Source organism: Alligator mississippiensis, chromosome 1 (genome assembly GCF_030867095.1).
Source record: "Alligator mississippiensis isolate rAllMis1 chromosome 1, rAllMis1, whole genome shotgun sequence".
NCBI classification, from domain to species: domain Eukaryota; kingdom Metazoa; phylum Chordata; order Crocodylia; family Alligatoridae; genus Alligator; species Alligator mississippiensis.
The window spans coordinates 25,273,540-25,291,319 of NC_081824.1; the positions used below are offsets into that span (position 1 = coordinate 25,273,540).

Here is a 17,780-nt window from a genome sequence, read left to right on the forward strand (position 1 = left end):
TTGTAGAAGCATCAGCAGTAATTAAGACTTTCTATGAATAATTTGAGCTTGCTGATCCTCCTCTTAAGTCATGAGATACTAAAAATAAGAGAGATCACATAATTCATGGTATCCTTTTCTTGTACTTTCTGCCCTTTGCTAGAAAGGTCATGGCATCAAATTCCACAGCAAAAAAAAAGCAATGGTGGTCCACATGGTGTGGTCAACAGACAAGTTTATTTTCTTCTAAATTTTAGAAGACACATTTCTGCTAGTAGATAGCCCACTATTGCTTGTTATTTAAAAAAGAACTATTCCAATATATTCTGAAGTGCCTGTATTTACAAAGGCTGTCTTGAAATAAGCCCTAATGCATGGGGAGGTATAGTAGGATTCGTAGTAGAAATCTGAGGTCATTTGAAAATGGAATTGAGAACATATATTTTCTTTAAAATCTGTGCATTTGCAGATATACTATTCTTTTGGCATAGCTTCAAACATTGGATCTAATTCTCCTAAAATTGATCTCAGTTGGAATTTGTCTCGACTAGTGTGATGCTCACTACTCTTTGAAGACAAAATATTAAATCTTTGTACAGCTGTTAAAGTTAAAGCCTTTGAACTGAGTTTCCAAAAAAAAGGCAAATTTTCTATGAAACCTCAATGAATATGAGATCTTCCTTAAAGTGTTCTGTTCTTTCTCGTGTTCAATATCCTTATTAGCAATCTGGAAGATGGGATGGATTGAACCCTCAGCAAGTTCGTGGATAATACCAAACTGGGGGGGGGGGGGTATAGTAGATATGCTGGGGTGTAGGGCTAAGATGCAGAGTGACCCAGATGAATTGGAGGCTTGAGCCAAAGGAAGTTTCATGTGGTGCATCAAGTACAAGTGCAAAATCCTGCACTTTGGACAGAAGAATCCCATACACTGCTACATCCTGGAGACTGACTGGCTAAGCAGCAGCTCTGTAGAAAAGGACCTGGGGGTTACAGTGGACAAGAAGATAGATATGAGTCAGCAGCGTGCCCTTGTTGCCAAGAAGGATAATGGCATACTAGGCTGCATTAGTAGGAGCATTGCCAGCAGATTGAGGGAAGTAATTATTCCTCTCTATTCAGCATGGGTGAGGCCACATCTGGAGTACTTTGTCCAGTTTTGGGCCCCCCAATATAGAAAGGATGTGGACAAATTGGAGAGACTGCAGCGGAGGACAGTGAAAATGGTTTGGGGGCTGGGGCACATGACTTATGAGGAGAGACTGAGGGAACTGGGTTTATTTAGTCTCCAGCAGAGAAACGAGAGGGGAATTTGATAGCAGCCTTCAACTCCCTGAAGCGGGCTTCCAAAGAGGATGGAGCTGGATTGTTCTCAGTGGTAGCAGATGACAGAACAAGGAGCAATGGTTGCCAATTGCAGCAAGGGCAATTTAGGTTAGATATTAGGAAAAACTTTCTCACTAGGAGGATGGTGAAACACTGGCACAGGTTACCTAGAGAGATGCTGGAATCTCCATCCTTGAAGGTTTTTAAGGCCTGGCTTGTCAAAGCTATGGTTGGAATGATCTAACTGGGGTGGTCCCGCTTTGAGCCAGGGGTTGGACTAGATGACCTCCTGAGGCCCCCTCAAACCCGAATTTCCTGATTTCTGTGTTTCTATGATGACCTGTTCAACACTGCTCCCATACATACACATGCCTATGTTCTCATTGTCCAACCATTTTCCCATTAGAGCTCTGTCCATGTGGGAGACAGAAGTCTGTGTTTCCCCTTCTCTCCAGGTCTCTTATTAAAAGAAGGAGCTCTAAATGCTCTTTCTTTTTTATACTACCACCAGTAGGAAGGGGTATCAGGATAACAATTCTTTTTCCTTCACTCACCTAGTAAATTTATTTTTAAAAAGTAGTTAATGTATTTTCTCAAAAATAGTATGTACCTTTTTTCCAGAAATCAACTGGTGGAAAATGTATGCACATTTTAAGCAGGAAATATAGTAATAACAACTTCTGCAGTTCAAACATCTGTTCAAGCACGTGTGGCACACCTAGCTCCTGATTGTGGACACCTTTCTTTTTCCCATGCCTTCAGCTGGCTAACGGAAAAACCTCGATACAATTATTAATGGAGGCTCATCGTAGAAATGGATGTAGGATTTGGTTGGAAGGACCTGTTCTTATATGAATCAATTCTAGACAGAACTGCTGTTATGTAAACCGGGTATTTGGCAGAAAATAAAAGATCGCTGATAAGTTATTGGATGACACACTTAATGAATTGTTCAATAGTAAGAACAGCACACTTTTAGGATAAATCTGAATGGTTTGGTAACCTGGATGCAATTTAATGCGTGTTAATACAGATGATTGCCAGATCTTTTATCCAGGAATTTAAAAAATGTAGGTGTTTTTACAGGATGTGGGATGTGTCATGGAAAGTCATGATTTTTGAGCATTTAGGAATAATAGCAGATAACTCCTGACAAGAGTGTGACAGGAGAAATCACCAGCTTAAAAGGGTTTTCCGCCTGTCGTGATATGGTAGCATATACAAGGAATTGGGTTCATGGGGACAAGAGATGGAAGACGCATATTTTCCATCTAGCGGGGACAAACTGAAGCAAGAGGAGACACCTGAGAATAGTGTTTTGTTGTGTTTTGTGATGCTCATAAGTTTTATGATTTGATCAATATATTATGCCAAGAGGGAAGGACTTTAAATGGCTCTGGCAATAAATTGATGGTATTCCCCTTCTCTGGATGATGAAACAGCCCCCTTCTTAACAGTGAACTCTCCATACAATAGTGTAACTGCAAAGGCTAATGTACAGCAGTATCATTTGCGCTTTAACAACATATCTTCTTTCCATGATATGGAAAAATATTTAGTTCTCATGCAACAGGTCTCATCAATGTATTGTTTAATTAACAAATCTATATGGGCAAATACACATGAATATTGCTTAGAAGTCTAAATCAGCAGTTGTTAAAATGAGTAAACTCAGAGTAGCAATTTAGTATTATCTAATCTTTATATATATTCTGAGTTTATTGAACAAAATATGTTCCTTGTGTCTGATTCTTCAATAGATGACAGGTTAGATTTGAACTGTGACAACTTTAAATTCATTAGAAAATTATTTAAACCTTAAAAGAGATGGGGATAGGAATCTGGTCAGTTCTGGTTGGGGAATCCTGACGGCTCAGTAGACAGATGTTTATACACAAAATAAGGATAGGTTGTTTATTTATCTGGCTGCTTTAATGGATAATGATTTTTAAATTAATAATGCTGGTTGTTTTCTTCCTGTGAATGTTGCTTTGAAAGATCCCATTCTAGGGTTTCCAGAAAGCCATTTGGTTTATGTGGTGCAAATCAACTTACTAAATATTTTTTTCTGTGATCCTTGGTTTTAACAATTCCAAATCTTCCTGATTTTATTTTTTTATTTCAGAAAAAAACCTAAAATAATATAAAGTAAGGAAACAGTGCAACTCCTTTTGAAGTCAATAGCAAAATTCCCTTTGGCTTCAGTGGGATCTCCAAGAAGTGGTCTAAGCTAAGATTAGGGGCCAGTGTGACAGGAACACTTGGCATATTAGGAATTAATATAAGATATTGAAGAGGAATAGCCCTTTGATTGATTCATGTCACAAACAGGTCTAACACTGGCTTGGAGAATTGCTCTTATGTGACATGGCAGTTTTGGAAACCCTCCTATTTACCTATACCCAAAGCACTTGTCTTTGTAGGCTTGAGTTGAGCTGTTAAAATTGTGTGAGCTCTATGCACAATGGGTTTGTTTGGCTCTAAATCCAGAGATAACAAAAAGCATCACCCAAAATGTACTCCACATCATGATTATTATTTTCAATAGTTACATAGCAGCTTTTTATCTGCAGCAAAAATCTTACCTTTTTTGATGGTTCTGGAGTAAAGTCTGGCTTACAGTATCTTTGGTGGAGGACCTATCTGTTAGAGGAGAGCTGTTGACTAGTTATCCCTGGTAACTTCAAATTATTCAGAAAAGCAACTTTGAATTATTGGGGAGTTGGAAGATCCACTTTAGAAGAATTCTGTCAAATTGCTACTCTCAAATGCCCTTGAAAAACACAGCGTACTCATTACTGTGATTGAAGAGCATAACTGAGACATGGCAGTAGGTAGAAAAAAGAAAAGGATTAGTACTAGGTCCTTTCAGATTACCCGAGACAGGATAATTACAGCCTACTTATGAAGGCCTAACCTTTATTGTGCTTTGTATAATCAACCTCTTCATACTCAACCAAGGAAATGTTTAATTTTACATATGATGAGAAGTGCTCATATATACCTCAGATGTCTAATTAGGGAATGGTATTATGGTTACGTTTATCCTAAGGACCTCATCCAAGAATGCAGACACTACAGAATCTAACCACCACTCTAATCTTCTATACTTCCGGTTCCAAGTGCAAAGTCAAGGCACATGCCTTGCTGTCAGTAATAAAAACACACAACATAGCAGATATAAACCATAATTTATGCATAATCTGAGATCCTTATTTTTTTAATCCATGGGCATTTTTCCTTCGGGAGGAAATATTGCATGTGATAATCAGTTGTCATATTCTTATATGCATTTTTAAAGAGAACTTGAGTCCAGTGGTGATGGACATGGTACAGGAGTCTAAATAGAATAAAATAATATTAACTTTTTTTTGGCCACGGTGCCACATTTGTTTGTACAACTCTCAGCTAAACTTGACTATATAGGATCATGCATCTACAATGGTGTATGTATCCATGGCCAGTCTTTTCTTCTCATCTTAATAGAAAGCTAGACCTCTTAGGGGCATCATACTATATTTTGATGAAGACAGACCACTGAATATTTGCCAACAAGGCGATTTTTAGCATATTTCTAATTCTTAATGCAATTCTTGATGTATGTGTTATAGCTATGCATTTATAAAAAAAAATTAATGGTTCCTGGAGCTATAAGTTAGGTTTAAAAAATAAAGCACTTTAAAACTTCCTGAGAAAGCTGCTGCTATTCATTGTCTGCTTAACAAGGATTTAACAACTGAATACTCCATTTGATCAGCTGAGGACTGCACATAATTTTCTTGTCACATAATGCTTTCAGAGACATACATATATCCAGTATAACCAAATTCCTTGTCATGTAAGAGTGCATATTAGAAGGAGCATCCGTATGTTGCAATTTCTCTCATTTGCAGTTTGTAGAAGGAGCTCTCTCTAAGGCTTCTTACTAGCATGCATATACAAATAGGATGCCTATAGAGTAGTGGTTGTCAGTGTTTTTTGAGCAGTGGTATAAAACAAACCAGCTTGGGTCTGTGGTGTGCTGCTATTTATGATGCAGCTGCTGCCACCACTGCTTCTCCCCACCCCCCACATGTGGTATGGGCAAAGCTCCCTACCACTCAGCCACAGTGTAGGAAATCCTTCTATCACTGAAACCCCTATTCTCTACATATGACTCAGAATCTTACAAGAAAAGAAAAAAAGTTGTTCTTATGCTAGAGGTAGATAGGATCTTTTTTTTTTTTTTCCTAGACTAAGGCATAGTCATCTTCCTTTTAATTTCCCCACACTGATTTTATAGTCTGTAGATAGTGTAAAAATTAGACTGTAGATGGGAGATGTTTTTCAGACACGTTGACTTTTTTCCGCACCCAGTTTCGCTTGCAACTTAAACACTCTGAAAGAGAACCAGCCAAGTTGGCTTTGGAGTATTGCACTCAACATTTTCTTCAGGCACTCTCCTTTTTCCGGTTGCCTATCTTGGCAGGGAAGGAATATTGGAAAGCCAAGGCCAGAAAACATGCTATATACTTCAGTACGGAGGGGGTTTGGTTTGTCTATCCTGCCAGAATTTTCCTGCCAAACAGTCACAATTTGTTAAAAACAAAAGTTATTGCTTATTTTCGCAATATCATGTAGACACTCTAACTCTTCTTCTCTTCCCCTCCCCACTTCTTACTCCCAAATAGTTGTTCTGTTAGTATGGATGGATTTTATACTTACAGGATAACATTGTTGGCAGGAAAGTTATTCTTTCCTTTGCTGGAAAGTCAGTACGAAAATAGGTGACTTTCCATTCATGTCAGTCAGGTTTGGATTACAAGGTTGGTGTCTCTCCAGTCTGTTGGTATCTCATCTTTTTCTTACCACTTCAGAAATAATTCAGTGATGCAGTTAACTAATTTCTACACACTTCATCAGATACATCATCTGAACGAGCTGATTTGTACAGCTACTTCCAGGTATTCACCTGTCTTAATCAGCACTTAGTTTTAGAGAGTTTTCTTTAAAATTGCATGTACTGCTTTTGGTGCCATTTTTTTTGTCTTAAGAAGACAGTAAAGTTAAGATTTTTGTTGTGTACAATTATAAGTTGTCATGATGATTAGAGCTGGGTAGATGACATATATTACTCTGTTCCTCTCCTTGGTTTCTTTAATGCTCATAACTTTATACTACTGCCTTGATTTTTACAACCACCAGATTTAGTTGTAAATCAGGTTAGAGGATGTTTCAGCAGTTTGGGTTAGCATCTGTTACTGCACTATTTCATCTTGTTGGATTAATGTATAAAACACTGGCCTGCAAGTTAAGGTGAAGCAACATTGCAGTTTAATTGCACATTATCTGTTTCTGGATTGCACTGATTAGTGTTTAATTAAACATGTATAGAATGCTTCAAGCTAGTATCTAGTAAAGCATGGTTATATGGAAAAACATTTCACTTTTTAGCTACAAAGGGCAGATGGATCAGTAATCAGTGCCTTCTTCCCTCTTCTCATGTATTTCAGTTCTCCTACAACTGGCTAATGATGCCTTACCAAATGATATGACCTTGTCTCTTGCATATCTGCTTGCATTACCACAGGTATGTCTACACTGATTTTGTATTTGAGCTCCTGTTCAAGTGCTATCCATGTATTAAGTTCTTATAATTGTTTTAAAAAATATTCTTATAGTTTTGTTAAAATTAGTATGTTTTATTGTAATAAAATACAGGTTGAGCAGATAAGTATGAAGAAGATATTGATAGGCCCTTCAAGGGTTCAGCCATGACTTGGGAGAGTGGTAGAAAGATTTTTTTTTTTTTTTACATTAAAAAGAGCTTTTTTTGTTGATTAATAACTCAAATGAAGTTCATAACTTTGCAGTTGAATGAGAGTTGATGTTAGGTTTGGTATAGACTAATACAGTATTATATTTTTGTAATTATATTTTTGTGATGCCCATTTTTGCTATGTGGTTATTTAATTTTGGAGGGAAAGGTGGGATGCATTCATAGCTATTTCATAACCCCAGCTTGGCAATAGTTTCTAAAAAGTTTGTGCACTTAAAGTGGTATGATTTTTAATTCTTTCTTTTAAAATAACACTGCTTTTTCTCCTAGGTGGTAGATGCCAACAAGTGCTTTGAAAAGCAGTCACATTCTGCTTTATCGCTCCAGCTGGCAAGTTATTACTATAGCCTGCAGATTTATGCTTGTTTGGCACCGTGTTTCAAGGACAAATGCCACCCCCTCTATAGGGTTTGTTCTCTTTTTTTTTACTGTATTCATTAATATGCAATATAAAATCTAGCATAAAAAGTTAGTACATGACTTAAGGAGCAGATTTGACTCTCACTCTGGGCAGGCATACTGCCAGTAGTTATTTCTTCTAGTGTTCTGTAAACTGACAGATGCTTAATATTAAAAAAAAAAACAAAAATAGTACATGCTTTTGATGCATAAGGCTGTATACTACATAAGTGCATTAGCACTTTCAGTCTTCAAATTACTTTACAATACTGATAGTCATAATATGGCTGCTCGCAGTACTTTCTGGGAAGAGTGGAATGTCCATCCAAATAAGAACTCCGTTATTTGAAAGGACTTCCTTTTTTGTGATAGAGTATTGTTCTGCTGAAACTTACGTTACAGGCTGCTGCATTGAAAATAATTCCTAAGTCTTAATGATTCAATAATTTGCCTTGACAGATTGTTTCCTACTACCCAGATTATCCCCCATCCATCACTAATGGTTAATGTCTCCCACCTCTGGAATTCAGGGGCAGTTCAATTTTGTGGCTCGAGGCTCTAGGACAAGTATCTGTCCTTTCTTTTGAGGCCATGAGATTTTTCTGCTTCCAGGAGTTGTTGAACAAGTTAATGCTTCAGTTTCTCCTGACCATTTTGCTCTACAGTTGTAATTTGCCATAGTCTATCTCCTCCTTCCCCTTCTCCACCAATGGATGATATCACTCCTTGTGTTCTGGAATTCTGATCCATGACTATGCCTCCTTTGTATTATGATAATGCAGATAATTAATATCTTGTTCACATTGTGTGAACATACCAGTTGTTTCCTGTTCATTTAATTCAGTCAAAAATATTGAAGCTTTAGGACTTTAAAAGTTCTGTAGGCATGGGGTTTAAAATCCTGTACCAGCCAACATGCTGGTCTTTATGGAAGCTCCTTGAGATACTAAGGAAGTGACTGAGTCTTGTTTGAGGAGGATTTGTGAAGTAATGCTTCATTCTTCTGCAGAATCCCCCTTTGATAGAAGGATGTTCCCAGTTGGTTCTCACATAATTCCTTAGTTTGTAATCACTGAGTTTTGTTTCTGCAAATTTCTATTCTTTTATCCTTATAGCCTCCTCTAATAATAATTAAAACTTGCTCCTCCCACCCTTTCCCTACTTGTGTGATTTACTGTTTGCTATTTCCCAGTAGCGATGAATGAGGAGAGAAGCTGTGCAGCGGAATGAGAAATTCTTTCCTTATGAGTTTCCGTGTATGAGCAGCTTCTTTTCTCATTCAGCCCTGCAAGGTAGTCTGTAGGCCTGTGTGAAGTGGCTAGTATTCGCTTAGGATTCAGCTGATTTGGGGGATAGTGATTCAATTTGGTGATTCTAATCATTGTCCCAAATCAGTTAGGCTGAATCTAATTCAGAGATTCGGCCACTGCCAAATCGGCCAAATCTCCAAAAGAAACAGGCCTCATCCTGTGCCCGTTCTCCCAGCCACATCAATGGCTGCCCTGCCTGGCCCCAGCATCCCGGCGCTTTAAAAAAAACACAAAAAACAAGCCCCACATTCACCAGCTCCTGCCAGGTTTGGGGGGGGGGCGATCTGCCCCATACTGCATGCCCCCAGAGGCCCTGACTGCAGCACTTAGTAAATGAGGGCCTTTTTTTTTTTTTTTTTCAAAGCATGGGGAAACTGGGGCTGGGTGGGGCAGCCACTGACCAGGCTGGGAGCAGGCAGGGGTCGGAGGGTGCTCAGGGAGGCTGGGGGAGCAGGCATTGGATACGGCCTGGTGGGGGTCCCTCCATGGTCCCCTCTCCCGCCCCCTACTTACTGGCATGAAATCCGGGTCTAGCTCCCTGTGGCAGCGAGCGGGGACTGTCTGAATCTCTAATTTTCCTCCAAATCTTTTCCTAATTGATTTGGAAGCTTCGGATCAATTTGGACCTTTTTATTGGTCTCCCGATTCAATTCAGATTTGGAGGTTTGGCCACTGAATCTCCTCTGAATCAAAACAGCAACTGAAGCTTCGCATAGCCCTAGTAGTCTGGTATATGGCAAGAATGCAGAGTGATTTTCCTTTTCCCTTCTAAAAGGAGACTTAAAATATAATTGTCCTAAGGTTAATTAATATATCAACCAATTTTCTTATGCTAAAAACCTGGTGCTTACATGTTTCTACAGCTTTGGACTACTTTACTGGTGGCCTGTGCTGAAGAGCTAGGTTTAGCAGTCTCACATCTGACAACAATATTAAGCCAGCTCTGAATTGTGTGTATGTATATTGGGGGGGACGGAGTGATAAAGTGGGGTGTGCAGCCATTACCATATTAATGATAGATGAAGGAAAAATAAGTTAGCAGAAAATTATCAGGTAAAAAATGTTTTCATTCCTGATTCCCTCCCATTTGAAAGTAAGAAAACAAAACATTTGTTGACCATGACCGTTCTTTTCTGGTCATTAGGTCTGTAGCTTGTCTTGCAGTGTTGTGAAATAGTAGACACTTTCACTTTGGTAACTGATGCGAAATCCCAGCCCATAAATTATCATAGTAAGGGTTTTGGAAACTGGACAGTCTTGCAGACTGTTGGCCCATCTGCAAATAGAGTGGAACAGCTGATCTTGTGAGGGCTAGGGAGGCATTGTGTAGAAGGGAGCATTCATATAATTGACTTCTCGAATATCTACTTGTCCTTTGCTTATTGCTCAATGTCTCTAGAGGGTACTAGGGTTTTTATAGTGTTATGTGAGCAAGATATGGTTTTAAATTGGCATCCTCCACAAATGAGCTTGTTACATTGTTGCGGGGGGGTTCCCTCTTTCAATTTCAACTGCCTTGAATCTTCTTCAGTTCATTTGTCTCCTCCTCTTCCTGGAATAGCCGTATTCCACATCTGGTAATGTCTTCCGTTATGGAAATTTATTCTATACAGGATCTCATGCAGCCTCTGTTGCTAAGCGATCTAAGCACTTTCTAGTAAGGCATTAAATGACCTGCATAATTTATGTGGTATGTAATTTGTTCTCCTACCTTCTTTCCCTAAAGGGAAAACAATGTATGGAATTATTTTTGAACAAAGGAATTAGTGCAACTTTCTATGTTGTTCTATTAGCAAAGAAATGGTCAAAAGAAGTGCACTGTGCCTTGTACCTGACACAGTAGGTAAGCACTGTGATATTGATCTTTAGTTCCTGTGAGAGTTCCTTCCAAAATCTCTCAGCAACCATGAAGAAGTCTCTCTCATTTGTCTGTGTGAGCTGTACCCATAATTGTAGAAGGCTCCATCAAATCTGAGTAAAATTCTATGGTCATTATCCTAGAGCTCTAGGCAATATTTTGGATTTCTTTGGCATACAGAATTGAGTATGTTAAACATAAGGACATAAAATGTGACCGTGCCAAGATATACCATGAGGAACCCCTATAGACAACATTGTCTGTGGTGCACACATGTTGCTGAGATGATACTTTAATATTCAAAACCAATCCAGCTTTCCTGAAGATTGATAATTTTGTGCTCCATTCTTCAGTATTGCTATAATCCAACCAAGAGGTAAGTGGAATAAATCTCATCAAGTGCCCAAAGAAGTCTCTTAAAGAGTTCTGAATGATTTATTGTGTTACTTCTAAATTTTATCTTAGAGCTCAGCATTAGTGAGAGATTTAATAGTAAACTTCAGCAGTTAACTAATTGTCAGTCTGTGAGATAAGTGAAAATATGAGGATAATGGACAAATACAAACATATAAGGTTTAAGTAACGTGTGTGTGTGTGTGTATGTATATAGTTACAATTAAATTATGCAGTAGTGTGTAGTTGTGTATGTATGTATGTATGTTACAATTAAAATATGCAATTGGTAATCTGTATTGCAGCCTAATCTCACTATAGTTTGTTAAAATCAATTACATTAAAATGCAGTATATGTTTGCTGTTATTTTTTTTAAGTTATACCCTGACATGGTAGAAGTCACTGGGTCAACAGATGTAACCTGACTTTCTTGAAGAGCTAAATTAGCTTAAAGAGAGTAGCACTTTGTTTTGTTTTGTTTCCCTCCAAGGGGCAGAAAGAATTTCTTCTTTTCTTGCAATTTATTCAGTTAGGTTGGTTTAATGACTAATTCATTCAAAGTTGAATGGAAGATTGGAAGAGAAAAATCAGGAAAGCCCCCCACTTCCCTGCTCCCCCGCAACTCTCTGTGAATAAAAGCCAGTTATTTCAGTCATATGGCATGAAATGGTGACCAGAAACAGTCAGTTCAGTTAAGTAATAAACTCATGTAGTAAATAGAAATGCCTTATTCACCATTGCAGACAAGGTTCCTTGGGTGAATTTAATATCTTTTATTAGACCAACCCAAATAGTTGGAGAATATTTATTAAGCAAGCTTTCGGGTTCAAAAACCCCTCATCAGGCTAAGGAAGTCTCAGCAGTTGGTGCGTGCTCTTCCTGGATGGAACCATTGTAATTTCATAACAAGTATATATACTCTTGTCCATGTTTTGGGGGAGCCTGGTATTATTAAGGTTTCACATGATGGATAATAACACTATGCTTTCTGCATGTGTTGTGTCTAAAATGTCTCTCTCTTGCTTAATATTGTTTTAAACCCTGGCTCAGGCCCTCAGTTCCTCTTTGATCTGCCTCTTGATCAAAAATTCTGCAAGCAAACAAATCTTCTCTGACCTCTCCCCCTCTTTATCTCTTTGCTTAAATTCCTTCGCTGCTGTTCATCATCTGTGCCTTCTATCCACTTTTCAAGGTCAGCACAGCCCTTGCCTTTGTCCTTCTCTTTCTGTCGCCTTTGTATTCTCACATGTGTACTCAGTCTTTTCTTATGTAGCCCATTACGTTCAGAACTCTTTGTCTTTCTACATAGCAAACTACCCTCCCATACTACTTCATCTCTTTTTCAAACCCACTTGTTGGAATGTAAATCTGCTTTAGATGTGTACACCGACTATTGCATTCAACTCATACATGCATATAATATAACTTAAGTTGACTTTTTAGTTCCTAGGGGCAGTGGACCTAGGAAGATTCCCCCTTCCTGCCCCCCTTTTATATTGTCAAATTATTGCATGTATCTGCAGTAATGAAGGAATAATAAATAATTCTATCAGGTCTCAGCAGAACTCATACTATTGCCTAATGTACCTAAAATCTCTTTAAAAATACGTTAACAGTTCAAGATTGCATTCTATCCCAAAGCTATATGTTGTATTCAGGGCAGGACAAGTGTCATCACTTAGACAAAAACGGCAGAGTTTCTTTCTCCTTCGAACTCTTGGAAAATTGGAAGGAGAATTGAGGGGGGGGAACCAGTTAAAGGTAATTCAGACTGAAAATGTAACTCTACTTCCATAATGCATGTTAAAAAATATACAGAAGGCAGGGTAGATTTGCATGTTATAGACCAACTAAATCAGAGATGTATAATATAAGCTTTCATCAACAGAGACTTTACTTCATCAGATACTGTAAAAAGACATGCCCATTTGTACTACCTACTTCTTAAAAAAGTGCATGTCAATTTTTACTAATGTCCCTGTTAAGGCAGTCATCTGAATTGGGGTTTGCAATCTTCATGGCTAAGTACCGACAGTCAAAAAGTCTGAGGCTTAATCAGTTCAATCTTTGCAGGTTAGTCTGTGCTGTATAGATTGAATTGATAAACAAGTGAACAGACATTCACTTTTGATTCCTGAAATGCAGCCACATGCCTGCAGAAGCTTGAGGGCGCTAGAGCATGCCTCCTTGCTTGGCTGAAACAGACAGCTTGGACCAAAGCTAACCTGCCAACCCTGAAAGGGGGAGGGGTTCAAAGCATCCTGGGATGCTGGGGGACTGTGAGTTAACTCGAATCTGGAGGGGATCTGAGTCAGAAGTTCAATAAACCAATTTAACTTAAATCACTTAAGTCTAATACTACATCCATCGAGGTTTATCTTAAAACAGCCATTTTGAAAGTGGTTTACATGCACTAAACTTCTGTTGTGTTACAGGTTGGAACTAGATTCTTATCACATATACCGTTTTATGTATAACTTCTGTCCCTAGCCTATGCGTATGGTAGTTTCTGGTGAGGAAGAAAATTTACCAGATAGCAATTTTTCTGAATCATTGTATTGCTTCAGAGGTGGTTTTGTCTTATACAGGCAACAAGAAATCAAGCCACCCGTTTGTACCTTTCTCCACTGCATTCTCATATAGCTCAACTTCCAATTTGATCCAAGAACTTCATGACTAAACTTGTCTCATAAGAAATAATTATGGGTTTTTTTGTATAGTCCCATGTTTAAGTGTAAATCCCACAACCATATTGTTGTGGTCCTTTAACACCTACTTTCTCTCGTTGTCTCTTATCTTCCTTTTTCTTGGAGTTGGTAGGAAAGGAGAACAGTAATTTCAGATTCTTCTTAATGTTTATTTCTCAAGCTGCTTTCCAAACACCGGTCAAGTAAAATTGGGGTATTTCTAGTTCTTCTCACACTGAAGTACAAGGGTTGGCAACCTATGGACCCACAGGTCAGAGCTGTCCCGTGGAGCCACTTTATCTAGCCCACAATGCAGGGGGAGAGGTGGTGAATTGTGACATTTAGGCAGGCTTCTCTGATGTGGAGCTTTACCCATGTAGCAGCTGGACAGCTGAGAGCAGCAGTGGTGTTAGGGCATGAGCAATGACTCTCGCTACACGCTCGGAGCTAAGCTCCATTAAAGCAGCCCCTGACTCCAAATTGTTGCTGACATTGGTGTAGATCGCCTTGCAAATTTGACACCTTAAGTGCTGAATTTAAATGTAGTAAAATGACTGATCTGGATCTAAGCTTTCTGTAAACTTAGACCCATAGTAGTGAAAATTATGGTGTCTGACCTCCCCCTGCCCCTGTACTTTTTGGTAGCCATATTATATTTTAATTAGTTTTAGATCTAACAGTTCTTCCCTAACATTTCAGTTTCTACAACTTTTATGCTGCTTTTCTAAGCACCTACATAGTTGTGTATGGTAATTGATATTTTATTTTCCAGATTTATGCCCCAATATGGTCTTGTTTTCTGTATTAATTTTATTTCTGTCAGTTCTGGTAGACTTAGAAAAGATCCTTCATGGAATGCCTTGAGAGCACTGCTTATATAGATACTGGAACCAGTTACTGCAAGGTAATCTTGGGTGTATGATCGTACAGTGCTTGGGGTACTCCATAGTACATGCCCATGTGCCAATTCTTTGCTATAGTGAGAGCAGGATAGCTTGCCCCATTTTCACTGACAAGTAGTCATGCACACATTTAGTTCACACGGGGTGGTTGACTTGCTGTGAGTTCACCCCGTCCATCACCTTGTGATATGTTGTTGAAGCACCCATGCCCTCAGAGAGATAAGTGAAGGGCCACAATAAGAGAAGATGGAGATGGGTTTTTCTATTTGGCCATAGGAAAGGGGACAAGGAGCAATGGTCTCAAGTTGCAGTATTGAAACAAGCTACTAGAAAATTTGTGGAATCTCTATTCTTGCATATTTTCAAGATCAGTTTCGACAGGGACTCGTCTGGTTTGATCATCAGGAACAATCCTGCCTTCAGCAGGAGGCTGGAGTAGATGACCTTGTGAGGTCCCTACCGGCCCTACTTGCCTTGTATATGATGATTTTTTTCCCATTATTATTCCATTTTAACATGCCCAAACTGTTTACTGTATTTAAACCTTAACATAGATATTTCAGTCCCAGAAATCTTTAAATGTAATAACTTCAGAAGGCTATATGAACAGACTCCTTGTAGTTCTGCACCTTCTATATGTGTTCTTTTAATATATATTAATTCCATGGCAAAATTTCCTAACTATCTAAATTGAAGGGGAGAGGTGAAATAGTTATTTTGAGTTTTGTTCACTGTACTGAGAATACTGGGATTTTGATGATAAAAAGCTTAAGAATGAAGCCAATTAAGTCCTTTAAAATTCACCTGTGGCTTATTTGGGCAATTTTTCATCAAAATTAACTTCACCATATTGGCAACTGTGTACGATTGGGCATCAGTTATCATGCTTGGGAATGCAAGAAAAAGGGGCAAAATTTGAAGGGGTTGGGTGAGGTTAAAATACATCTGTCTTGATTTCTGAAAAACATTGACTGCTTTGCACTCATGAGGCTTTCCAGATGGTGGCTTTTTGTTTGATTGCTCCTCTAGGGGAGCAATCAGCAGGAACTTCCTGGGCAGGAGATGCCTTTAAAACACCCCAGCAAGCAATAGAGACTTTCATGTGTCTTTACTTGGCAGTAAGTTGCTCATTACCTGCAGCATCGTTGTCTCTCCATGAGGCAGTCTTCTAATGTTTGAACAAGTTCTGTAGTGAGCAGTCTAAGAAGAAAGAAAATATTGCTCATGGATTAAACTAGGTCAGACGCTGAGATGCGTGGAGGGACTTGCACCTATAATGACTTAGCTCTAGCATGAGAAGTAGCAAGAAGGCTTGAAATGGGGAGGACAGTGGGGTGCCAAGTAACCATTTACTTTGGCTCAGGCTTTATTGTACATCACCCTCTGACACGATAATCTGCCAGGTTGGACTTCCCTTGTGATTTGCCTGCAGTCTGGCAGAGCATGCTGCTTGGAGATCCAAAGCAGAATGTCTCCACTGTCTTCCTTGTGACTAGCTTAGAAAGTCACAACAGCTAGACAACTCCTGTTTCATTAGTAGGTATTTCTGCCCCTCTGACTAAGTCCAAAGCTTTCAGTGTTTACGATTTTCAAAAAAACTTGAAGGCCATACATGACACTTAGGTGCAATTTAGTCAGAATGCAAGTGTGCAAATACAGGCCCTGACTTACCTGAAAGCTGCAGATACCCAAGCCTTTGTCCGTAAAGTTTCCTACTATCACTTAGGGTTTTCTGCTAGTTGATGTCCTAAACTAAGCAACTGTCCCATGTGTAAACCTAGTGGGCAGGTTTACAACTCAAACTCTGACAGCCATTTGCAAGATACATTTTTCCAGTTGAGGGTCACCACTGTTGCGATCCCCTTTGATTGGCTTCAAGGCCTCATAATGTTTGGAAGCAGGAAACTAGACCTCACATGCAGACATATATATAGAGAGAGAGAGATTAATGAATTGCCATGCAGCGAGTGCTCAGGACTGTTTGCCTTTTGAAATCCCTTTTCAGTGAATAAAGTGGCTTAATAAAGAATTATGGCTGCTGGCTGCTTTGCCCTAGTAGGCTTAATTTTCTGCACCCCTGCTACAAGGGTTCCACAATGCAGAGGTATCTAGTTGAGGCATAACGAGATGTTGCAAAATAAACCAGATTTTCTGGAACAGACAACACATGTTGCCCATGGTCCTGTAGGGTTGGGCCCCTGCTGCTCCCAGGTTTTCAGAAACCTGATCCTGTGGGGCAGTACTCAGGGTGTACCTCTGCAAATGGGACCCCTGGGTTTTTCTACTTGCAGAGGCATGCCCAGGCAATTGTTTGGTACTTATCTGCTAACTAGGAAACCTGGGGTTTTCATACTTACAGAGGTGCACCCATGGATTCCAATTTAAGGCACACGTCTGCAAATGGGGAAACCCAGGCTAGTACTCCTGGGGCTTCAGGGACCCGATCCTGCACACCCCAGGAATTCCCCTGTAGGGGATTGGGCCCCCGAAGCCCAGGAGCTCCTGCCTAATGACGCTGCCTATGCTCTCCTGCCTTAAAAGAAACAGAGGTCCATCAAAAAATAGCAGCACAAATTAATAACTACCATTTGTTGCCGCCACAAATTTGAGCATATGTGGTATGTCAAAGAGCACAAGTGTCTTTGGTTTTGCTTTAATTCTTCCTTCAGCCCAGGAGTCTTTCCCTTCCCACATAAGTATGCTGGGCTGCATAATCATGCTAGTGAGGGAGCAGGTCCCTACTCTTTTGCTGTTTCACTGAACCCTTGAATCTTCCATTTTTTCTATGCAGTGGTGTAATTGTCAGTAAAAAGTTGAGAATGCCTCTAGCTTTGTCTCTGTTCTGGTGGTTAGGGCATTCTTGTGGTGGAGGACATAGAACTCAAGTCTTTCACTTCTTTCAGTTTCTTTAATCTCTAGACTGCTGTATAAAATACGGACACCCATCTCTTTCAAGAAAACACTAGCCAGTTGTCTATTCTTACATAGAAATGTTAGGCTCTGAGGTCCAGAAGGGGACTTGGAATTGTGAATCGCAATTGCTCATAGGCATCCAAAACTGGAAGATGGGCCAGGATTTAAGAAGCACCTCTCTCGTCAACGTTTTT

The 17,780-nt window shown here is 39.4% G+C and overlaps 1 protein-coding gene across 3 annotated transcripts in view; it reads left to right on the forward strand.

Moving 5' to 3' along the window:
• Window positions 1-17,780, forward strand: part of NBAS (NBAS subunit of NRZ tethering complex) — a 385,077-nt gene that overhangs the window by 205,456 nt on the left and 161,841 nt on the right. For all 3 annotated transcript variants that reach the window (XM_059729540.1, XM_059729533.1, XM_059729539.1), the window contains exons 39-40: window positions 6,798-6,874; window positions 7,394-7,531. In XM_059729540.1, coding sequence (XP_059585523.1) covers window positions 6,798-6,874; window positions 7,394-7,531 — 215 coding nt within the window. The remainder of the gene's footprint in view (window positions 1-6,797; window positions 6,875-7,393; window positions 7,532-17,780) is intronic.